The sequence below is a fragment of the Fulmarus glacialis genome, unplaced genomic scaffold, assembly GCF_000690835.1.
Source record: "Fulmarus glacialis isolate BGI_N327 unplaced genomic scaffold, ASM69083v1 scaffold6239, whole genome shotgun sequence".
NCBI lineage: Eukaryota > Metazoa > Chordata > Aves > Procellariiformes > Procellariidae > Fulmarus > Fulmarus glacialis.
In genome coordinates this window covers 1-26,137 of record NW_009233756.1, presented here as the reverse complement: position 1 = coordinate 26,137, position 26,137 = coordinate 1, and the positions used below count along the sequence as shown (strand labels likewise).

The following is a 26,137-nucleotide window of genomic DNA, read 5'->3' as shown; positions in this document are numbered from 1 at the left end:
CAAGTGAAGTCAGACTGACAGCAACGAACAGCTCAGTAGGGCAAGAACAAAATACTCCAGTGCTGCAGTGCATCTGTCGTCACTGTTCCCTCCTCCCACTTTTTCTTTTTTAAACTGTTACTAGATTTGGCTGATACCAGCTAATCACTGTTACTTTTGTAATCAGAGCTATTTTTAAGGCTTTGTTTTTTCCCCTCTCGCAGAAGCATTTGTAAATATTGGATTTCAGGTTTGAGGATGGTGAATGAGTTGGAGTATAAGTGTTTTAAATTCTGACTGCACCTTCAACAATTTAATTACTTATTTAATTAATAACCTATTTGGAAGAATTCTAAGCATGGGGACTGGACATAGATACTGTGAGAGCCACTATTACTTGGTCACTATTACTTCTGGCTGTTTTGGCATACGGATTTGTATCTACAGTCTTCTCCACCTTCTAATTTTAATCTGTTGTAACCAAAATAAAACAAACATAACAAATGCTATGAATATCCCCTTCTACACTTACTGCAAACATGACCTTCTGAAGCAAAATCAAGCTTTGCACAAGACTTCAGTGAGTCTCTGCTTTGTCTTCTCCCTTCCACGGACCTCTTAGCTTTTTATCTGTGCCTCCCCTCAACCCCCCACTAGGTCTATATACACTGCTACAAAGAGACTGGCTTCCCCTCTCATATTCTCCCATACTTTAAACTGGGTCAAATGAGAAGTTTTAAAAGATTCCTAGAACATGTGCTATTCCCAGGACCTCTACCATTCCCAAATATTTGGAAACTCTAGTTTAGGTCTATTGCAATTGCTTTTCAAATGAAACACTAGGCTATAAAGGCGACTGTTTTATCTTGAAACCAGTTGTATATAGCTTTCTGTATGTGAACTATTTTAGAGCTTCTTAAAACAAGCTCAAAATCTTCCAAGAGAGGGACAGTAACTTACTTTATTTTGGCCACAGACATTAGGATCTTACATGATCTCCATCAGGGAGGAACAAATACAAGTCTCGGTATCTTTAGTGATTTTACATGGACAGCATACCAAAGATGCAGAAGTGTTTTTAATTACAAGGACCAAAAGCAAAGAAACACTAAATGCATCCCCTCAAGATCATACATGAAATGCAGAACCAAGCTGAAAAGTGAACCACACCAGTCTAACACTTAGCCTCTGACCCTCTCTTTTCTCCCTTTAAAAGCAGCAATTATCTATACTTTTTTCTCTGCTGATCTGGTAAAACTACAGCAATATTTTAACAAGCAGCTTGAAAACAGCACATCCATTTCATGATATCATATTACCTTCTAAATCAAAGTTGACTGAGATGTTAAGAGTGTACAATTACTAATTTGTTAGTCATTAGTTACTAGCCTGAAGGACTTAATAGTATATTATCAGTTGTTAAGCTACTACTCCAAACTTCACAGGATAAAAATTCTGATATTAACAACCCATAACACAAAAACCAGGAGAAAAATTAGTTGTAAACACTAAGACTTTATTTGTTCATTGAGCTGACTATCATGTCAGCTTGAGACTGACATCAGCCTCTTTCTTACGTGGTGGATCTCTGCTTGGATCTAGGAGGTGTGCACAGCTGAAGTTTAAAATGCAGGTGACAATTCAATAGAGTTCCCTGGAAAGTTACACAACTAGTCCCTTTTAAACACCTAAAGAGCACGTTGAGTACAGAACAACTCTCTTTGCAGCATTTATACATACCTTGGAAAAGCATCAAAGCAATAGGTTTTCCTAGTGTCAGGAAAAGCTACCCGTAATCCAGACATCAAGGGAGAATGAAGGATTACTGCTGCGCACTCGTACCGAGATGCCAGGTCTACTGTAGGGACAGTACCAATACTCTGACCATACAGAATAATGTTCTCAGGACTAACACCATACCTGTAGAGAAAAGAAACATCCCTTTAAAAAACCAGCCAACCAAAAAAAAAAACCAAACCACACAAAACATTTCGCATCACCAAAGCAAAAAACCAAACAAAACAAACAAAAGGAGAGGGGGATAAAAACCAAAGCATCCCTCCTACCCATTGTAGCTCTTTAAAATCTATTCCTAGGAGACGTGAATTTACAAGTCTAAACTTCAAAACAGTCCAGTAAAGTAAATAATCAAAATATTACACAGGCTGAAGAGAGCTATCCGCAAAGATGGAATGTCAGTTTGTTCATTAATCTTCACCATCTTCATGAACACCTCTTATCTTTCACTCCACAGCACAGCAGATTATAAATTAGACTTCCCCCTGCCCAGAGTCACTCAGGAATTTCAATTAGATATTCTGGAGGCTAAACAACCTTTCCACCATTAAAGAAGATACTTACTCCTCTGCCCACCTTTCCTTCCACGCAGCTGGAACAAAAAGACCAAACTGCCTTGTTAGTGTAGCTAAAGACACCAAAGAGGATAAAAATTTCAGAGGATAGTTCCATTCATTTTTTCAATTTCTGATCAGTGTAAATTATTCCTCATTTTTCTTTTCCAGTTTAAAATATGTCAAGCTTATTTTGTAACTATAAAGATACATCATTCCATAAAATTCAGGGTTCACGGGGAGTCCTGGATGGCTCCCCAATATTCCCATCCAGTCTATAAAACTGTCCTAGCTTGTGTGCTGTTTCACAGCTGCAAAAAATTTGAGGATGATACTAATTCAGTTTTTACTTCAAGTATGCAAAATATAAAGGAATTTGGAAGGGGCACATGAGGAGGTGACAGTGGCTAGGAAGAAGTGAAGAGTATAATAGTATTTGGCCACCACAACTTGTTAGGAAAGCTGCAAATCAAAGCTGTTACTCAGTTAATTATAAAATATTTACCCAGAAGATTCCTATGTATAACTCCACTTCCTATTGCAAGCCATATAAAAAAAATAATCAAGTGCAGAAGAGAACACATTTCTAGTACAAAATAATTTGTGCAGAACATGTCTTTTTGCCAGTCTACACTCTCTGCAGTCCTGCTGTCACTGCCATGACAATGAAAATCAAAACCCTACAGTTTAGGCTATACCCAATGTGCACCTGTAAGGTTTCAACTTCCCTGCCAAGCTGATAGTGAGGTGTATGGCAGGCGTGGATAGTACTTGACTTTCAAGCAGCTAAATGATTGGGTATGTGCGAAATAGAGAATATTACAGTGGAAGAACAATCAATTAATAATTAAAATTACAATAGAAGAATAATGCAGTACTAATCGTCCAACTACAGGCTGTCAAGATTGCCTGGTTTTACGAGGGAGTAAAACTAGACTGGATTGTAGCCTCTGTGAAACTGGAATTTTCTTAATTTCTATAGTGCTGAGCATAAGGGTGCTTTTGGCATCTGCTGTAATATGAATAAGCAACTGTATAAAAATATCTCCCTGGAGTAAAATTTTATCCTCTCGGTAACCAAGCAGCAGCTCATGTTGGTGGTCTATCACCACAGCCATGGCCTGATGTTTTTAAAGAGATCTTGTGAAGCTCTTTTAGGAGAATTTTTTCTCCCTTACTGTTAGAAATAGTCCAGCACACAGCAGATCCTAGCTGATTTTGGTATGCATTTTAACAGGATCTTGGAGCAAAGCCTTGTCCTCATGGACTTCATTCCGGTTGCTAGGTGGGGAGGGCTAGAGGCATGTACCTTTGAAGGCAGCACATGCATCCAATCTGCTGATCTAGCAGCTGTTGCATCATATTAAAGACAGGCAGAAATGCATCAACATCAGGAGATACAAGAAAACAGGACTGGAACAAGATCCTCTACGTGACACTGAAGTAGGGATGGAAGGAATGATATTAATGCTGGTAGGTTTTGCAATACCATCCTGTACTCCAGCATCACGATAAATGTAAAGTCCCCTTTCTAAAAGGTTTACAATCTAAGCAGAATATGGAAACAGATGTTTGAATGAGAATCACAGGGTAACAGGACAGAATAGGGTAGCAAGAGAATTCCTTCAATACATACAATTGCCCTTAGTATGGCAATTTTCTTCAACATTGATCTGCTTTGGATTCACACCTTTTGATGTTACTTTGTTTCTGGAACAGCTCATATTGTAAGTGGAGCACTTTGCTGCTGTGGCAATAGATACTCTAGAAAAAAAATCTCAATTTCATAGTATGCCAGTTAAAGTCAGATACAGTCTATAGCATTGTTAAAAAACCCCACAGAGATCTCTAAATTTAAAGTAGCCCTTCATCACTAAATAAATGCTACAACTATTCAGTATCTAACTCCGCAGAAAGGCAACGTAACAATTTTGACAAAAAAAAGAAAAATCGTAAAAGGGTATTAGGACACTGAGTTAGTGCACTTGTAGCAGGTCATTAGGTCAAATGTCTTTTCTACTTTGTATTCCTACTGACTGACAATTAAAAGAATCTCTGGGACTGTTTTAGTTAGGGACAGTCCAACTTTCCAAGACAGAGGAGTTACTGTAACAGATTTATCTTTTTAAGCCCTTTACCATTAGGCTGTCAATCAGAAGGTGAGACACCAAGCTTACCGCAAACATCAGCAGAAACAGCTACATGTAAAATTTATTTACTGCGAGGCCAAAGGACACATGACAACTCATAAGCAAGGGCCATGAATAATTGACGCGCGCCAGGTTCTTGGAGCTGAAGGCCAGGGCTTGGCTCCCTGATGCTCTGCATTTCACAAACGCTGCCCAGCCCGTGACTCAGCAAGCACCGTTCAGCTGAGGTACAAAATGACCTGGGGATTTTATCTTTAAAATACAGTATCCTTTAAGCAAAGGCTGGGTCCCTTCCCCACTCTCTGCAAACTTCCTTGTGGTATTAAATTCTTGTGCAACAGGAATAGTGATACAGAAAGTGAAACAGAAGAGAGGAAGAGCAGACATGGATAAGAAGGACGCAATGAAAGGGAAACTAAGTGATATACAAAAAAGGAAAGAATGTGATAGAAAAAGGCAAAAGACATTCTGAGAAAAGAGGAATCCTGTTACAATCTGCTCTCCTATTAAGGAAGAAGGTCCTTCCACCAGCTAAACAGCAGCTCCTAAAAATATCTTCCTTGAAACACACAAGCTTTGGTCTCTGTGGAAACAGAACTCCATCCGACGGAGCGGGAGACCCAAGTTAAATTTATGGGTATGCTCCTGCACTTCTTCTGTGGAGCCCATCAGAGAGTTCAAAACAAGCAAGGCAACACTGCCATGTGGAAACCGGCCTTCAGCAAAAGCAAAGTAGGAAGCAATTCAAAAGTTACTGTGGGCATATGTAAAACACTGGTTTGGCAAGGGGGAAAAAAATAAAGAAAAAAAGGCAGGCATGCTTTTTTCCCCAAGGGAAGTCAATCACTGAGAAGTGCAAAGCTACTGCCGTTTAAAATGATGCAAACATTTCTGCTCCCCCCACCCATAAACACATATCAGGTGGCAAAGTTCTCCAGCCTAGTCTACTCTCAATAACCCATGAGTGGATTATGGATTACATTTCTTATGTGTGCAGAAAAAACTCCCAGCTATCTTCACAAGCAGTACAGCTATCTGCACCTACAACTTCCCAATTCAGGCCAGGTCTAGCCAAGGCACCAACACACGCCACAGTTAATAGTAACACAGTATTTTCTTTTTTGCCCTGTGTTACTGCCTCAATTTATACAAATTAGGTTTACCAGCAATTCTGGTCTCCTTATGCTAGCATGAACTACGTGCACAGAAGCTGGCTGTTAAGAATCCACACCCCAGACTCTTGTACTTACTCCTGCGCAGAGTAGTAAGAGACCTCAGTCACACCAGCAGGCCAGTGGGACAGAGGAGATTGGGAATATTGCTGACAGTCAGTACAGCAAAGGATGAGGGGACACAATTACTTCTAGTTCAGTCTGCTTAGCTGTACGGTTGTGGCTTAGGCCATGTCCCTCCTCAGTTTCCTCATACAACACAGATGATGGTACCAATTGCCTTTGTAAAGTACTTAATGCTTTCTGGCTGACAGCACTACGTATGAACTACATATTATCATAAAGGTTCTTTAACGATGAGCAGAAGATACTGATTCCCTCCCCACCCCCAGGGCTTCAGCTTTGAGTGATACAGATGGAAAGTTTACCATTGCTATTTTTACTCTCTCCTTACTCAGTTGAAAGCGCTAGTGGAATGCTGCTTCAGGGATTACAGACGTGTCATACAACTGAAGCCCTGCAATGTTCACGGCCAAAGTTACAGCATCTGTGCCAATCCTCAAAGGTGCTAAATACATATTCATTAATGAGGCCAGTTCTTTTTTCAGGCTTACTGAATCAGTGAAGTTAACCACAGCTTATATTTTCAGTTTTGAAGTTTTGTGGTATTTGCTGTCCCAATATCCCTTACCTAAACTGGAAAGCATATAGAGCAGCATGGATAGAGCAACAGGAACAAATTAGTTTTCAAAAACAGTCGCAGCAACTATCTAGGCAGAGCACCACACAAACCCCATTTCATAATGCTGCCGAGACCTACTGTTTAACTGCTACTAAACTAAGGCAGCTACTGGTGGTCAAGTTCTTCCTTACAACACAGTATATAAAGATAAAAGGCCGGGAAAACAAGGTAACTAGCTCATGTGTTCCTGCAAGAAGACTGAGTTTGAAACTGTGCACTCCCCTCTCAAGGGAAACACCACAACGGAATAATTCATTTTCAAGACACAAAGAAAATGCAGCATACATCAGGAACGACACAAATCATGCCCCATTTGGAGGACATAATGACTTCTACATACATGTGCTCAGTTATAATAAGATCTTCATAGGCTATTCTTCAAGTCTGTTTCTTCCTGCTTATACAAACCCATTTGTCACAACATACTATTCGTTCCCTTTTCAATATGCATTATCTCTAAACTTTATAATCTAGAGAAATTTAGATCACTTGTTAAGAAACACAGATAGGTTTTTCTATAGCATCATTATACACTTCCATAAGATATGCATTTACATTTTCAGAAATAAGTGGCTATTTAATCTGGTATGAATCTAAGAATCTAATTTTGGGGGTAGAAAGGAAAAACAGAAATCCTCAATTAAGTAAAAATCCCACATGCAGGTTGCATACCTTGAACAAGAGTTTACGTTGTAGGACCTTTATGTTAAAAAAAACTCAACACATGAAGTTTGGTCAATAAATATTATTGCAAGTAATTCACAATATCAGAACAAAACACTGAATTTCACATTGTGCTTCAGCAAGTACCACTCCAGCATGTCAGCCGAAATAGCACAGAAATCACAGCAGATTTTCAGCCTAAATGCCAATACTAAATTGAGAGCAAGGGATTAGAGTAAGCATTTTTGGTGTTAACCATAACAACAACTGCCAAATGAAAAAAATCCGAATTATTTCAAGATTTACAGGAAACCCTGGCACACAGCAAGAGTCCCTGTGCCAGTTTCTCACTCCAGTTTCCTTGAATTCACACAAACATAGGTCTAAAATTCTTCACTGTTTTACTGAGCACAATAGACACCGATATTGATTCTTTAAATTATGCGATGTCTTCTTCCTCCTCTACCTCCTTCCTATCCAAGTCTACAAGTGCTATGAGATTCAAGTTCAGGTACAGCAGACTCTCTTTGACTTCACATTTTCATTGTAGTAAGAGCCAAAAACAGTTTGTATAGTATGCTGGCTTATGAAGCTGCAAAAAAAGAGACAATTTTTTTTGGCATATATCCCAGCACACTGTCACAGGAGCAGACAAGTAATTCCACAAATGTGTTCACACTCAAAATAATTTCAATAGCTGCCAGAGAAATTTAATCAAGGAATCTGCCACAGTTTTATATCACTATTATTTTACTGTTACACCAGACAGTTACTTGGTTATGCTATGGAGAAACCCCAGTGCTAATCAATATAGGCTAACTAATACTGGAGTTACAGAATGAACCTATGATTCTTGAAAATGCCCTCTTAAAGGCTATTTTGGAAGTTCCTTATTTGCAAATATCACACTACTACAGGCTTCCTGGACTACATGACTGAGGTGCTAATCCAGTGATGTACCAGCTCTTCTTTTCGTATAAATAAATGGATCAAGTGGAAGCAAGTTCTAGGCACTTAGGATGATCATTTGCACTGCAGTAACTTAATCATACTGAAGCATGAATCACTACAACTGCTTCTTGATTACTGTCTTGTGATAATCAGCGATCTGTTATCAAATATCGAGAGCTGTGCTCACAGTTCAACCAAGTCCTAACAAGGATATTAAATATCACTGGTGAGCTCAAGCAACCATGACAAAAGCAGGTGATCTACACACTGCTGAGTAGGGAAGCCACTGCAAGTTTGCCCTGAGCAACCAGGGCAGGTAAAGGAAGGCTATTTCATGGCATTCTCTGGTACAAACTGTAATGAAATTACATTTTAAATTAGCTGAATTATGCTAATCTACACTGAGTAGCTTTGGGATGAGCTGGATGATGTCTGTCTTTTGTGTTTTTTTTTTTAAATAAAATCCAAATAATACTGGTTCCTCTAAAAAATTGCTCCTTTTTCAAATACAACCTTAAATTACCTTGTGTTCATCTGCCTTGAACACAGGCTCCTGAAGATGTCATGTTTCAAAGCGGGAAATACCTTCCCTAACTAAAGTAAATCTGCTCAGGACTCAGAGCAAAACCAAGCACTCTTGAACAGTAAATCCATTCCCCTCCTTTTTTCCCCCAGCTTCACCATTACGAGTTCCTTCTCCCTCTTCAATACCCATTTTGTTGGAGGATTTCATGCCACACCATGGCAGCAGTTCCACGTGCTCGCCTTGCACCACGGGTTTTTGAGCCGACTTACCGGCACCCTACCACCAGCCCAGCTGTGCCACAGCCAAGCAACCCAGCAGGTGGCAGGTCCTGCCTGCGGCCTGTCTGCTGTTACTCGTAAGTCAGGCTCTATCCTCACAACCATTTATAGTTAATGATCTCACAGCAGAGATTGTCTGACAAATGCAATCAGACTGCACCTACCCATTCTAATATTTCAAGCATTTTTCAGAAATAAGAGTAAAAAGAGAAGTGAACCATAAGAGCATAAAAAAATTAATAGACAGTACACATCATCAGGCAGGAAAGAAGACTTCTGCAAACTTGCGTTCTGCAAGAAATCTCTTCCAAGCTTGCTGAACAGTAGCAAAATGTCGTGATACAAAAGACAGAATGGGCAGAAAACATGCTATCTGTGCTTGCAGATCAATTTTTAATTTTTTGTAAGGAGCTACAAAGTAAAACCTCCTTTGTTTTCTCTTGTACTGAGAACTCAACTGTATTTACATGACTTTTCACCACCACAAGAACCCAGAATACTAGATTTTGGTGTTTGGTTTATGTTAAGTTGCTCATTTGTCTACCACATGAACTAGCATTGTATGTATCAACAGCAAACAGATTTGGAACAGTTGCTTCTGCCTGACCGAGGGTTTGAGGTTTTTTTTTTCCCTCTAGATAGCAGGGAATGAGGAAACAGAGTTTTCATTAAATGTGCATTGAAATTTAAGCAGGAACTTGTGCCATGGGCACGCTGATATAAGAGAACAGAATAACTTTGCCTCTACAACCATTAATTCTTTCATATCAAGTGAAAGTTAGCAAGAAGGCCACTGACAAGCAAAACCAGACTCTTGTAGGACATCCAACAAAAATGAGCAATGATGTGGCTGAGTCTTCTGTTTGAACTCCTACCTTTATCATTCCACTACTTTATGACAAAAGGTGATTAACACTCCAATACTCAGTGTGCATTCATGCAATGAGAGGAAGGGAGCACTTTCCTAAATGAACTGCTAAATAAATCCCCCTAAATGTTGGTGGTTTATTTTATCTCCCTAATCACAGGAGCAAATGCATTCCAAAAACACTGTAAATTGAAAGAAGCTAGTAACAGTGGAAATAGGAGTTAAACACATGGATATATTAAAATGTAATTCCCACCCCTACCAACGTTCTTTGCTTTAGCAACCTTAGAAATCAACCAGAGTTCTGAAGCCTGCCCTGTGTCACAAGGTTATGGTTTTGAAGACACACGTATGCTCTCTACTCTTCTTAGTTTCTTGCTTCTCCCAAAGTGCTTTCTTAGAGAAATTTTGATTTACACCATTTAGTCCCAAGACACAACGGGTAGATGGCATACTAAAATGAATCTCTCACTCCAGTTATTTTAAAAATAGAGCACTGGAGTTAACTTTAACAAAGTATTTTGCATTTAATTAAGATGCTCTGTAGCAAATAAACATGGAATACAGAAGTCTTAAGCTTTATTTATCAAAGACAGGAAACCTTTACTGGCCACTAAGAACTATCTTCATTGACCACAGCATCAATAATTCACAAAAACTCAGTCAGCTACATTCTATTATATACTCTTTACTGTAACCGGTGTACAAAATCTATATAGTCAGTCTCTGAGGTACATTTAAATAACCTGAGACAGCAGAGAAAATTCTGTTACTTTCACAGAGAAGCTCAGTCTATAGTATCTTCTGGAGTGAGGAATTCATTATCTTCACCCCCAGCTTATATCTCATCTCTATCCTGCTGTGGTATTTTTATTTCAGCTGCACACATCATACTCTGTGTTTTAAAATACAGCAGAGCTAAGACAGCTGAGCATACTCCTCACAACTTTTAACAACATGACATTACAACTTTGACAATCCTTTTACTGTTGCAAAAAGCCTGCACTTTCACTTCGGATATCCTACACTCAAAACCTGAAAGAACAAATAAACTACTCCCTAAAATTGTACTCCGATAAGGGTTGTTATGAAGAATAAGAAAAATTTAATTATATCCATGTACCTAAACACAGTATCTTTTTATATAAAGACTTCAGCTAAAACAAGTATGTGTCAACTAACACAGAAACTCTGCTTGGAAAAAAGTCTCCTCTGAATCCCTAGGAAACTTTAAAAAAGCCTGAGTGCAAACATTAACACTGGTTATGCAGTCCCACAAGTTTTGTGCTTTCATAGCTGTTTCTTAGATTTCAGTTACTTCCAAACTAGAGAGCCTTGCCTTATTCCTGAGGCTGAAAATTCACAGTGAGCCAATGCATGCTGGCTAACCTGCCAAGCCCATCACACAACCCTCCTCACCACCCTTGGCTCAGCACTGGGAGATTGAGGGTTTACAAGCCTGGAGGAAGCAATCTTGCTGCTCTCCAACAGTTCTCAAAGCTTTTTTGTTCAGGAGCACTGTATTATTCTTTTAGTACTCCCATCTGTTTATTGGAGCACCTCTGACACCTCAAGCTTGAGCACTGCTCTTATCCTGACTCCTCTTCACATCAAACACTAAATTAACTTTCTGATGTATTTCCCTTACCTCTACATACCTATGGCACCACGCAATAGTTAAAGGCCATCCTGCTGCAGCACTAATTGCCATGAGCTGCACCTATGCAAGACTTAAGCCTCTGACTCATGAGTTGGGATTACTTATCTGAGACCGAGTGCAGTGGCTTTTGAGCGCAGTGGCTTTTGACCCACGCTGCTGCCTGCTCCACCCATCTCCGACATTTCTACCCTTTCACCAGGTACAGCTCGGCTGCTCACAAAGTAGGGAATAATTGCTCAAGCGCACAAACCAGAACAGTCAAGGCAAAAAGAAATGGCACCAGTTAAGTTTTCTTTAAATATATCAGGCTGTGGTTTCTGAAAATACAGTTATCACTGTATAAGCACATAATGAAACGACTAACCCTAAACTGTAATCAAATTGTAAAGCTCACCTAAAACTTCACACTTCTAGGTTTGCACAGCTGATTAGCTATACACAGTATAACTTAAAAAAAAGGCATTCCCAACCTAAGGATCTTAGAACAAAAGTATATGCGAATTCTGCTGAAGGCAATTGTCTAGATGCTCTAGAAGAATTAAATGTTTTGCTAGGCTGAAATTAATCCTTTGGAGACTAATATTAGGAAGGCTAGGAAAAAAAATTTCAAAGTAGACCACTCAAACTTTGATACCTATAGGGCTTAGCCCTGGAACTAATCAGGTAACTAATCCCACCACTGAATTAAAAGGAAACTACTTTTTTTCTTTTGTGGTGGTGGGGATTCTGTTTTGTGGTTTGTTTGGTTTTTTCCCCATTCTTGTTTTCGTTTTGCATTCTCTTCCACCTCTTTAATGTAATTTTATTTACGTTTCCGTCTCTAAGTAAAAGCTATTTCATCTACAGGTTTTACAAAAAACCTCACATTTTCAAAGATTATCAACATTAAATGACTAGTTTTGCTATGATTCTTTGATATAGCTTACAAGCCATTAAATGTGAAATATGTGGCACTGATACAGCATTTTCGTTATGTCACTTACAGATAATCGTAACTATATCCAGAAAACCAGCTGATAAAAAAAGATTCAAGTACTATCCCCATAATGCTAACGGAGGAGAACAAAGAAAAAGTTGAACAGTCTTAACAAACAGCAGGTGCTTGTATCCAAAATCTTCTTACAGCAGACAAAGTTAAAGCCATTTTCACACTGTTCTTCAAAGATCCCTGGAAATCTGAATGCAGTCTCTCCCACAGAGCACCAGAGCCAGAGTCCAAGAGGATTACATGGGAGCTGGAATGGATAAGGCCTTGCAAATATGCAAGCAGACAAACTGGATGCATCATTTCTTCCCATCCAGAAGCACCAGTATAGCTCTGGCAGTGATCTGAGAGTCTCCAACAGAAAGGGGATGAAAGGGCAGAAAGGCAAGATGGAGGACGAGAATGGCAGAGAGGTCCCAATACAAAAGTGATAATTACCAATGAACTGGTCTAATATTCCTAAAAAAGAACCGGCTGCAGATGAATGCATTTGTCCCCAGTATATGAATATTTTATCAGCCAGCATTATATGAAGATGACTCAGCTGGCAATAGGTCCTTATATACTTACATTAACACGCTCAAGCACTGTAGAAGAGCAAACAAAGTTATTTAATAAGACGGGGCTTCTCTCAAAGTTATCAATATCTCATAAACCCTGAAGGGCTCTATGCAGAAGCCAACTGAAGAAGTGGCACGGCCTGTGTTATCCAGGAGACCACACATCCTGCTTGGATAGTCCTCTAACTCTCTGGAAATATTTCATGTTTCTTTGAGTTAGATTTAAAGAAGAAAGGCAGTATTTTCTTTTGATTTAAAAATCAAAACAATCGGTGCTTCCTCTGCACTGACATGTCTTGTGAATCATAAATAGGAAGAACTCCTATTTGGATAAGTGACGCTGTAACTTCTATTTTTTCCCCACCCCCAGATAAGTGGAGAAAACACATACCAGTTTTGTAATTGCTCCAAACACTGAGCTTTATTACAGTGTGAATCTGTACCCACTTAATTCAAAGAAGTGGCAAATTCACAGCCTCACAAAGAAACACTACTCTCCTGATGAGTCTCTCCTGCGTTCTCTCAATTACCCATTTTCAGCTAGATTCATTAAATATTCTAACAAATACCAAGAGTGGTAACTGCCAAATGGAAGAAGACAGTCATTTCATGAAAGCAATCTATTACTAGAAAAGCTTTTTCCAGCATCTTTCTGAAACAAGAAAATATCAGTGTTCTTTGTTTCTCACCATTTTTATACTGGCACTCTGACTTACATCAGACTGATCAATTCCTTTTTTCCTAAGCATCCTCAAGTTCTTCCATTCCTGTCACTCAAATATGGGCTGACTTGACCCTACCAGGATTAAAGATCTGTTGCCTCACAGAATCTATACATTATCAAGCCAATATTTAAACCTGCACTGTTTTACACTTAATTTTCGTCTTGCACATGTTCCTTTAATGAACTTCTAGCACAATGTATGTTCAGGCCCCAGTTAACAGTCAATATAAAGCTAAGATGATTAAAAAAATGTATAGCAACCACCAGGATTAACAGCACCAGATGTTCTAAAACAGCAGATCACAGATAACTAGTTCAGAGCTTAAAAATCACATTTCCTAGCCAAAGCCTTTATCACCACAACCCAGGGCTAAATCCTTCCTCCCTTCTCCCAGTAAATACTACTTAGAATTGTGAACAATAAAATTTAGCACTTCTCCTGTTTGGTTGAAGTGCTCATGAAGCCTGCCTTGTTCTGTCCAGGTACTTGAAAAGATAGCACAAAAAAATTTATTACAGAAACAAATATCTGCATTTAACTATGTGCAAAAACATTAAGTATCAGTAAATTTTACCTATTTTAAAGTAACAAATGTTAATCTAAGAAATGGGAACAGTACTTCTGTGCATTTAGGAAAGTATTAACTTTCTTATAACTTTCCTAAACTCGCATCAGAAAATTCAGTCCTGAAACCAGGTCATATATACTTGTTCAGCTTATCCAGCTGTCTTATCTGGCATCATCCAAGCTTCTATGGAATAAAAGGCATTTTGCCCAGATTGTACAAAACAATAGGTTTTAACGATGATCAAAGAGCATGCTTGCATGCTTTGTTTTCTGCCAACATACCTAGCTAATGGGGCCAATCGCTTTTGCTGTCTTTTTGGTGAAAGATTTCTTGCTAGTCTTCTTTTCCCCCCAAAAAAGGATGCTTACCAATTAACAGCTAGCTACTCCACAAGTAGCAGAAGTACCTAGCAGTGGATCAAGGACAACTGTTAATGCAGTCAGTTAAGTGTGTTATTCCAGCTGATGCTAAAGGTAGAAAATGACCTGCAGATGCATCTTAGAAAATTTTAAAAAATAAAAATAAAAGGGAAAAGTGAAGCGGCTTCCTGATGTTATTCAGCGTCCTATTTGCCTCTATCTGTGATGCAGTCCTTGTAAAGCAAGCAGGCTCCCTGCTCAATTGCAGTATTACCAGAGAACAACTGGTTATGCTGGAAAAAAATGTTAGCAATTCCAGTATGTGCCACACCGGCACATAACTGCTTACCAATAAACCAGCATAGCATAAAGACGTCTTGTGCTGTTGGAGTTTCTATTTTCGAAACAACAGATAACAGTGCAGTGCCTGGAAATGTAGGTGTATTAATGTCTACATTATGGCCAGACCCCAATCTGGACAGTAATGTTTTGGCTATGTAGGTTTTCTGCAGTTCACCATTTCATGGCACATGCACTTTTAGTTATAAGCTACTGCTGTGTTCTCCACCAACACACACTTCTTACATTTAGCTCTCCACACAGTTAATTTTACGAATTAATAGTGTTTCCCTTTCTCCTATACCACAAAGCTTTGAAGACAGAGGCAAAATAGAAATATTTAATGAAAATTTAAAAAAAAAAATTTTAAGAGGAAGCCTGATCTGTTCTGCAGCAAAGAGCAGGAAAGAACATAGTTCACATTAGACTATTGCCCAAAAGCACTGGGAATAGTGGAACAAATAAAAACAGAGTAACAAATGACAAACAATGTCTGCTAAATTGAGTTCCTCCTCTCCCCCTCAAAATCCCAGTAATAAAATTAGCTAAGTTGAAGCTAACATTGCTTCCTTTATTCCAAATTAACACTCACTTGATAATAAAAAAAGAAAAATAGAAAATTGCTGTGAACGTCCAACCAAAGAGACTAAGTAATCTTTGGTTCAGTTTCACCTGCTGCTGAAATGCAACAAGTTTAGAACTACATCCAGGTAAGAAACACCCAAGACCTTAGGTTTAATGTTCCTCATTACAAACATTATTGAAGTGGATTTTTGGATGAAAAGGGTAATTTCCTGACATAATTGGAAGGTGCCAGATCTTATTTATAATCAATAATGTCTGATCAATGCTCTATGCAAAATGGTCTACAGATCTTAGATGAGCTTTGACAGAAGGGCATTCGATTTGGAAGGGTGGTATATTTGGCACCAGCTTGCTTAGTCTCAGGATAGAAAAGAACTCAATAAACCAAGGAAACTTTACAACCCTCTCACCCTCTACAAAACTGGGTGAACACTGAGGATTTATGACAGTCTTATCTTTCACATAAAGAATTCAGATCCAAGTTATATTCAAGTACATTCTATCACCTTCATTCTTTGTTAATGCAAATACAAATTACAACAATTTATTTTTTTAAAAGACAATATATTTGTGCCTGTATTCCTTCACAGATAGTTTCTGAATTATCAGATTGATTTTTAATACAAATTTCAAAAACAGGATAAAAAACTAATTGTACTGGGTTTATGCACAGGGGGCTGTAGAAGTGAACATCACATTACATGAATAATTAGCAAGAGCTCCAGGGAGAGGGCAGAGGTTTTCTGTATGAGAGAAACAGAAGTTTGGAAGCTGGCAGAGATTCAGCAAAAGTCAAAAAACCTTTCAGGCATACTGGCCAGGCTTAAGGTTAAACCACTTAATATCTTAAACTACTGTATTAACTCCTGAAAGGGTGCTTCTTGCATCAGAAAGAGATGCCTGCCATGTATGCTAAGTCACAGCGTAATTATTAACCATTCTGAGGCAAAGGTTACATGTTCATGAACTAGTATGCATAAAAATAGCAAAACTGTAGCTGAAACACTACCTCCCCTCTTCCTACAACTCTGGTACTTTTACAGTTGGTTAAACTTGATAAGATGCTCATACCCAGACTGAAACACTACCTTTTTCTGCAGTGTTATTAAGACACATTAAAAACCATGCTTTACTAGAAAAATAGACAAGCTTTTTACAGTAGGAAACAACAAAAAATATTATGAAGAAAATGTGTAATACAACTTAATATGCAAGGTGAGTTACATTCCAATCTTAGGGGAAGGAGGAGACTGACTGGCTCTTGACCAGCTGCCTCAAGGTAAGAATTGTCCAGGGAACACCTCCAAAATAAATATTATACCGAATTAGCTACTTCAATTAAAAAAACCCAAAACAACACACCAGAACATACACACGCTTTTGTGAGAAATGAAGTTATAAAGCACAAACAGTATGCAGAAGACGACTTTTGTAAATTTGCCCCGATGAACATGCTTCAAAAACAAGACCATTTTCTTGAAAGATACCACTTTCCCTAGGCTGTCATACAGCCAACGTCCTACTTAAATAAACCCATCAGATGTTGGGGAAGACTATACAGAGATGGGACAAAGATTAAGATCTGTACAAACCAGTACAATGCTTAAGGCGGCAAGTTAACTGCTCAAAATTTCCTTTAAAGTGCACGTGGTTCCATACACTATTTTGGTTGAAAAATGCTTAACAGAAGTCTACCCTCGTATTACCGTCAGCTTCTCTTTTATTTTGCATATTATTAAGGCTTGGAATTTATTGTACAGTGTAATAGTTAAGACAAAGTGTCTTGTTTAATTTATTATAAATAGCCATTAAGATTCATGGAATAGTGATAAAACAACCCAAACCTTATCTCAGCTTATCTGTACACTGGAAAAAATATATATAGCTGGTTTTGCTTCTTTGCTGATATTGAGCACCATTTTTCAAGTTCTATGAGAACATCCAAAGCAAAGCTAACTAAAAGCCAGCAGAGAAGAAGAATGTCCAGAAAGATCCTATAATCTGAGCAAAACCATTGCTAAACAACCTTATTAGAAGAGAAACATTTCAAGCCATACTATTTAAAAGGTGCTTTCCTGAGAAACATGTTGAAGTTGGTCTCAGAATTTTCAGACTTGTTGGATCCCATTATCCATTACTCTGGAGTTTATTAGCTGAACACAAAAAGAAGTGGCCATGCCATGTCACAAAGTTAAATTTAACTGGTCTAACATACTGGGATCTTAAGAAAGAAATTTGGCAGCGTTCTGTTTAAAAAAAAAAAAAAAAAAAAAAAATCTTTGCGCTACTAGTGACACTGCTTGCCTTGAGAAGGGTTATTTGCCAGACACTGATGTATGCAGCTTGTTTCGGCAGCATGCCTTGGCTGATAAACAAGGCTCACAAGAGTCAAAGGTCTTAAAGTAACATTTCTATATGTAAGCAGGATTTTTTAATCAGGCATGGTAATACAGATCTTCCTAAAAGCATACCCAAAACTGTCTAAACCAACAATTAATTTCAAATTAACAGTTAAAAAAAGCATTTTCATCTTGAAAGGTTTACCTAGAAAGAATTTCAAGAGACTGTACCAATAAGTAATATTACTGTCAGGAAATCATCCATGAAGTTTTTCTAACAAATTTGCAATACAAAAAGAACAGAGGCAATACTTTGAGATTACCTCCAATTTAAATTTCCCCTCTGGACTTTGAGGCAAGTGTACTAACTTAAAACCTCATCTTCCACATCAACATCATTCTTTATTTGTGAACCCACATGGAATTCCCCTTTTTGAAAGTTCATATGTTAGATTTATTTCATGATTGTAGGGATTTTCCCAAAGACGTGCATGTGCTCATCAGGAGACATGAAACCAAGGGTGGGAAGGTGGGTGGGCACTGAGCCAGATCCTACTGTTTAGCACAACTTTGTGCCTTTGTATTATTTGGTCTCATAGTCAGCAAATCCAAACACAATGTTTAACGCCAACAGGAGAAGCTTTGACCTGTAAAGGTAACATAGTCGTTAAAAAAATACAGAATAAAGATATGGATATAGATAATGCCAGTATAACCCTGTCATTATACAAGTGGCCTACATTTGCACCTTTCTGAGATTGTTTGCAGGCTGCATAGCTTCATGTGCAAACATGTTACAATAACCCATTTTTCTCAAATTAGCCTTTGGATTACAGAATGCAAAGATGTTCTTCAGTCCTTAAACTGACACTATGTACTATTCGTCCCATTCTACATTCTCAGCCTTCTATTAAAAACACCTTTATTCCTCTGTTCATATAGAGTGTCCTGGGTTTACAGTCACACACTTCCATTGCTCACAAAACCTGACACATTAAAAAAACCCACACCAACAGAATGGAATGAAATTCAGCTTTATCATTAGGTGTCAGGCTGAGCTTGCAAGACCAGTGTAAGTCATTCATCTAAAAACTGGAAAGCAGGACAGTCAAGATGAAGCAGTAGCAAATGGGTCACTGAAACTACTTATTCAATTCACAAGTACTAGTCTGTAGCAATCTCAGTTATCCACTATCCACCGACTCTTACAGATACAAGAGGTTTGCCCACCTATTGTATTTTAGCCCACACAAACCCAAGTTTTTAAAGTTAGACAAAAAACAACCCTTAATTATTTCTATTTCAGATCAATATAAACAGTCAACATATACTCAAATTAACGTGAAGAGACACTTAGGAGCCACCAGCGTTCAAAAATTGTAAAGATGTGCCTTTCCTAGATTCAAGAAAACGCAAGGAACCCCTCATCTTGCACATGGATAAGTACCTTCAACTTCTCTCAAATGCAGTGGCAACTGAAACTATCTCCTAATCAACAGAGAAAGATTTCTGCCCTTTTTAGGGCTAATTGGCAAAAACAAGCCCGAATGTGCATAAGCATGTCAGGTACAACGTATCAACTCATTTCAACTACTTCCAATGCAGCCTTGTAATTGATTTATATTTGTGAGGGAGGGCAGAAGGGAGTGTTAGTTGTTCTTTAAATTTATTATCAGCTTTGGGGAAAAAAAAAAAATCGGCTATGTTATTTGTTCATTTAATTTATTAGCGCTACATAATTTTGAGACTGTCGTCTTTAAAGCCAACAGAGAATGCAACTAAGGAACTGGTTTCTCGATATTTTGCTTAAAAGTAAAAGTTACTGTAATCACATTGCCCTCTCCACCAGGCAAATGTGATGTTAAAATGAAATATGAAATTCAGACATAGGCTACAGAAGTTAGGCTCCAAACAGCTAATTGCTGGCACTACCTTTGTACCAGTCTATCTCCACGTCAGGAAGCATCATATCACCAAAAAAACCCCAGAAAACCAAAAAGAACCTGTTTTCTTCATTCAATATGGAAATATAAATATCCATTCGCTCAAGAAGTGTCAGTTTTTCCCACAAAACCAGTTGCTGGCAAATAATCCACTTTTGTAGCTTGAAATGTTCTCCACCTATACCCACAGGTATTTACAGTCCTAGATGGCATTACCAATTGTTTTTTTTCCTTTGTTCGTTTTACTTATGTTCACAAGTAATGAGATAGTGTAACCTTAGCCCAGCACTCAGAAACACTCCAAAATAGCAGAGCATCAAAGGATAAAGGTTGAATTTTGGAGGGATTTTTTCGGTTTTGTGATAGACTGGAGATTGACCCTGGCTTCAGAGCAAAACCACTGAGGTTTACACAGTCCAGCTCATACTCCACTGTTAAGAACAAATTGAACAAATCTAAGTGCTACCAGCAACACGCACAGGTCAAACAGCCACCCTGTAACACCCATCCACTCAGTCTTAAAAGGTGACACGCTTCTCTATCCAGAGCGAGAAAGGGAAAAAGCTTGCCTTTCTCTTTCTCATATACTTCATGTGATTTAGCAGCGCTAAAAACAGAGAGAAACCTTTAGTTACTTCAGCATGTAGGACTTAGCAACATGGTCCTCTAGAAAGCTGTGTGTTCAATGCTCTGATGATGTTGAGAACCAGGTCCTACAACCTTTGTATGGCAGGGTAAACCAACATCTCCAGTTCAGGCAGCTGAATTTCAGAACTATCTACACCCAGGATAACAAGTATTGTTAGCCAAAGGCTCTTTGGCAGCTTGTTTTTCTTCCCAAACAACACTAGTTGCAGAACATTCCTGACAGTGAAAAATCTCATTTTTTTTAAACCAGCTTTGATCTTGCAGTCCTGACAGAAATAGGGAAATATTTAACACAACTACTTTTACTGCAGTGACTAAACTATGTAATACAACACCAAAGCTCAATAAACATTTTGAATAACTTGAAACATCAGAGCACCTGTTTTAAACAGTTGTTCGTATTTGTCCCTGGGACGCTCATCATCTCAGTTAATCTCTGCTCACTGCACAGACAACAACAGGAGATTATTCTGCATGTTTCTATTTTTGAGCAAAGTTGTATGCAGTTTTTCTTGAAGTACTGACCACAACAGGTAGAATAAGTTCAGTTTTAGAGGAGAGTCTCTTTAAACAATCCTTTGCAGACACCCTATCAACATTATTAAAAAACTGGAAGTGGGAAATACCCTATCAAAGTCAATGAAAGAAAAATCTACCAGGTGATGCACCATGAACAAGGGGAACCCTGCCAAGCACTGCCTTTGGCCACGTCAGGAATTTAGTTGGTAACTTTTTATCAAAACCTCTAAGTATTCAATCTAAAGAACTCAGGTTAGATCATGCACAGAAACACAGTGCTAGTGAAAGAAGATTCTGTTGCAAAGAAAATTAAAGTAGAAATTAACTGTTTTGATAAATCAAGGTAAAAAAACCTGAAGCTATTATTCACCTAGAAAGCTGTAACCACTTCAGCAAATCATAATGGAGACGAACTAAACTGACACAACCTCAGAAGATTAGTTATCACTCTAGTTCAATCCAATTAGGTGTGTTTCCTAATTTTACTCAAATGAAAACTGTAACGCTTTTCCACCAACTCCTGCAAAGGAAACAGCAATAAGAGGACACTGATAATCAGCACCACAAATAATAAAATTTCCATATAATAAAAGGTTTGGGTTTTTTTTTTTTTAATACTAAATTTGAGGAAAAAGTGTAAAAAACTATTTAAACAGTCTGAACTATTTGCTATCCATTGATCAAAAGCCCTTACATTTTACTATACCATTTCACAATTCAATTCCTTTCATCATGCCATATTGACTAAGAAGCTTAATGAAAAATGGAAGTGAACCAATGCTCTCCTACGAAGTTAAAGACAAACTCAAATGTACGTGTTTTGAGAATGAAGGATTTAAACATTACAATAACATCTATCATTTATCAAAAGCTTAAACAGAAACAGAAGATACTAGTTTACACTGTGCACCATGAAAAAACATCAAGCTATATTTTGTTACGTGCAACAAGAACAGCTCTTCTAAGCTATTTATTAACTACATTTTCTTCACCTCCTTTCAATATCCAAAAGATGGGACTAATAGGTTCTCCTCTTTGATACTCTACTACAGAAGCAGAGAGAGTGGGGAAGCAGTGCCCTCTTTCATTTGACTGGGATTTTAAAATCTTTCATGAATCTTCTCCAAATTTTTAGAGAACATACAAATTGATTTTAATATAAATAGCATGCAATCAACAAAGCAGTCATGGTTTTGTGCTTAAGCACTGTACCCAAACCCTAAGTGTGTATCCTGTTTTTAAGTACTGTACATTGTCTTAATGTAAAAGTGTTAGAAAGTTCAACCTTTCCATGTGGAATTCAGGAAAGGGGGGAGGAGGACGACAATCAAGTCAGTCTGTGCAGATGCTGTACTAAGTCAATCAGATATTAGGACAAGAGTTAATCACATCTCAATAAGAAGCAGCAACTTAAAACTATACGGACCACGAGAGAAGACTGAATCTGATATAGCTTCTCTTCAATCTGGTTCTGGTTTTGGAACAAACAGAACAGAAACAGACCAACCTGCCTAAGATAAAACACTCAAAAAATGTCATCCAAAGCAACGAAATAGAAGATTCTTTCTGAGAAACATTTAGATACCAGATGGAAATTTGTTAATCAAGTGGAAATAAATATATATAAAAGCCCAAATTAATTACTCATTAATACTTGATATTGGAACTAGAGCAACCGATGTTACTCTTAGACCTCTGAAGGAACATCTATAAAAACTCATTTTAAGGGAATAAAATTATATGTCAACATCTTTACCTGGGCTGAAAGACAGTTAGCATTCAAACTTAATAATTAGTAAAATTATCATTTAAGAGTATACTTTATTCATGAGGAGAGATAATTTAATTAGAATTAAGGAAAATAAGTTACTCTCTACACAGACTAAAAGAACAGAGAATAGTTGACCCTGATTCTCCAAAGACAGGCTGATAATTGAAACCAAACAACAAAACTTGATGATTTTATTTTTCATCCACTGTTTACAAGATAGTTTTATAATCATTTGTTATATAAGGTTTAATATCTAAACATGTATGTGGTAGCAAGATTCTCATTTGAGATTCTCATTTCAATATCTTGAAAAAATACAGTAAAAATTTGCAGCCATGTTTGCAAGCACAGTCAGCTCACCATCATTTCTAAAATTTGGCAGCAATCTGTTTTGGTCAAGTGTAGGGTTAATTCCCACCTTACTCCGGGCAACTTTCAAAATACACTGATAAATTAATATTTGCTAAGCATCAGTGGCACTTCACAGGCACAATTAAAAAAAAAAAAAAAAGAAAGAATCTCAGACTTCCAACATTTTAACAATTCCTTTCTGCTGCCAGGTGGAACGTCTGGTGGATTCAGAAGAGCAACAGCTTCCTACAGAACTTTGCACAGATGACTAAATGCTTTCGATGGTATAAGTGAACCTCTGCTATTTTAAGATTTCACTTCTGACTTTGCATTACAGTTCACTACCATATGACTACAGGCCAAATGTTAGGAATTTGCATTAAGAACGAAAGCATACATAAACTCTTGGAAGCTACCAATGAACTGCTGCAGCAGAAATGGTATAATACGACATTTTACCTCAAGAAGCAGACTAGTATTTTTACAGTAGAGTATTTCACTTAATTGTGAGCCACTTGGACTTACTGAAAAGGGCTAAGAAATTATCAGAGAGAATTCCTTAGCAGAAAGACTATTGTTTTGGCTCATACCTGTTATGAAGACAGGTATCTGTTAATAGACAGAATTGATTTACTATTTGTACGCTTACATTTTACAGTAACCAATTTCTTTACTGGGCACCTAAAATACTGTAATATTTCCTTTGGCTCCAAAAAATCTAACTAATGATAACACAACTACTCTAACAGTACTCTCAAGGTAGCACTAAGATGTGGGATTTACAAACATGGCAACATTAAGAGTTGGCAAATTTCAACCCCTCAATTTAAGGAGGAAAGCAGATCCTAGATCTTGTATAAACTAAAGAAAGGACTCCAATACAAAACTATAAACTTCCTCCAGTCACACTTTAATAGATGGAGCGCAATCCTCTCAGAGCAAGCTGGGCACATGTTGGCATAACCTACTGGGTCAGGCTTCTCAAAAGACTTAAGTGAAGGAACCTCTTGTTTCTGGATCTACATAGATCTTAAACACGTACTAAACGCCTGTCAAGACAGGAGCACTTCCAGGCAGATGTGAAAGCACTTTTTCAGAGCTCTAGAAGGCTTTCATGAAAAAATACCACCAACTAAACATTAAGTGAAACAGAGAGAAAACACAGCAACTGAAGGACAAACATTAACTAGGTGTGGCTTAGACATAGCACCTTTCCTCCCTTAAACCTTATTTACATCATCCATATGCATATTAGTGGCATTTAATAATTTATTCTAAATACAGGATATCAAAATTATTTATTTACATAAAACCATATGATTTATTCAAACAAATTTTTTTTTTTTTTTGAGGGTTCTGGAAAACGAACCCAGAATCAGGTTTACTCACCAAACAGACAGAACACATGCTACAAAAGGGTAACTTCCCCCTACACCTTTCTCCCCCGTGCTGTTAACCTGACTTGGGCAGACCAATGTCAAAAGCCGTTGACTGACCAATCCCCGGAGCCTTGAAAAGCCAATTATCTAAATTAGTAGCAACTCCTGCTACTATTTTTGAAGCTGGCACGTATCCCTAAGACATTAAATACTCATTTCACCTAAGCCAAGTTCATCTACACAACCCCAGAACCAAGAACAGAAAACACTCATCGTTCTTTTCTCTTGCCCTACTGCAAAAACTTAAGCTTTTTAAAGCTCTCCCTTCCAGGATATGTTCTGTGAGGTCCTAGTATAAGAACCACTTACGCAACAGCAAGAGGAGCTCATTGTTTCTGTGGACAGAAGAAGCAACAGAGGCCCAGGGATGGCAATGAGTTGTAGCAAGGAGCCAGAGGCTGCAGCTCTGCTCAGGATTTCCTAGAAGTCAAGGGCTCCCTGTTCCTACTGGCCATGCTGCCTTGCCAGTCTTCTCGTTGCTGCTCCATCCCTCTGGATACCACCTACTTCGGCATGTCCTCCTGGCAGAATCCCCAGCTCTACTTCCACCTGTCAACATTTCTTCCTTCCACCCTGCTACCCTATGCAATTGGATAACAGTTGTTTGGTTGCTAAAAGAGAAAGACGTCTATGTCGCACAAGCTTGCATGAAACCCCAGACGCATCACAGAACACCAGCAGTTTCTTGGTAAGCACTAGCCTTAGGCTACCGCCAAATTCAAAGTTTTGGCTCAACTGGGTTACCTCTAAGCGTAGACAGTGGTAGGCAAGTCTCGAACAAAAGGGTTTTGGTTTTTTTTTCCATCCTGCAAGCTCAAACTGCAACCAGTGCAATATGTCCTGCTCAAGATGGAGATTTGTAATGGTACAGTTGACCGAACCCCTAAATCTACAAAAAGCCCAAGGATGAAGGCTTGTGCATCCTTTTAACAAATGAAGCCATCCACCAAATCGCATTGTAGCTGTTGATGGAACATGTGGTGAGGCCATTGAAACAACTCACATCATTTACAAACTCTTCCCCTCCACCTCTCAGCAGGTTAACTGTGCAGACACGGGACTTACTAGGTTTAAATGGAGATACAGAAACACCTTGTCCCCAATATCCATTTACCTTGTCCTGAGGGCCTGCCAGGCTGCATCAATGTCTGCGTACAGGTTTTTCTCAGAGGGCTTGCCGGTGCTCACCCCGTAGCCAGAGTAGTCATAAGAGAAGACGTTGCAATTGATGCGGGAGCCAAGGCCAATATAGAAGCTGCACATCTGGCCCAGGTCCACAGCATTACCATGTGAGAAGAGCAGCGTGTACCGGCCAGTGGGGGCACAACGTACGAACATGCAGCCCAGCCTGTTATCTCGAGCCGTGCGGGAGAAGAACACTTCCACGGCATCCAGTTCCCGCTGCGAATACTGCCAGTCCGCCCGCTCGCTCAAGTGCAGACTGCAGGTGCCTGATCCCGTCGGGGTCCCTGCCCCGGCTGCTGCCCCAGCCTCCTGCTGCTGCTCAGGCTGCAGCACGGTGTAGGTGGGCTCCGGGGGCAGGAAGGCCAGCTTGGCAGCGATGCGGCTGGGGCAAGGCGGGCAGCAGAACAGCCAGCAGAGCTCGCCCAGAGAGAAACCGTTCATTCTGGGGCCTTGTTCTGGCATCAGAGACACTGGAGAAAAG

At 38.7% G+C, this 26,137-nt stretch overlaps 1 protein-coding gene across 1 annotated transcript in view; it reads right to left on the bottom strand.

Annotated features, from left to right (window-relative positions):
- Positions 1-26,131, bottom strand: part of ABHD17C (abhydrolase domain containing 17C) — a 29,793-nt gene extending 3,662 nt beyond the window's left edge. The window contains exons 1-2 of the mRNA XM_009585420.1: positions 25,586-26,131; positions 1,720-1,899 (exon numbers count right to left, since the gene is read on the bottom strand). Coding sequence (XP_009583715.1) covers positions 1,720-1,899; positions 25,586-26,118 — 713 coding nt within the window. The 5' untranslated portion in view covers positions 26,119-26,131. The remainder of the gene's footprint in view (positions 1-1,719; positions 1,900-25,585) is intronic.
- Between the last annotated feature and the right edge of the window lie 6 nt (positions 26,132-26,137).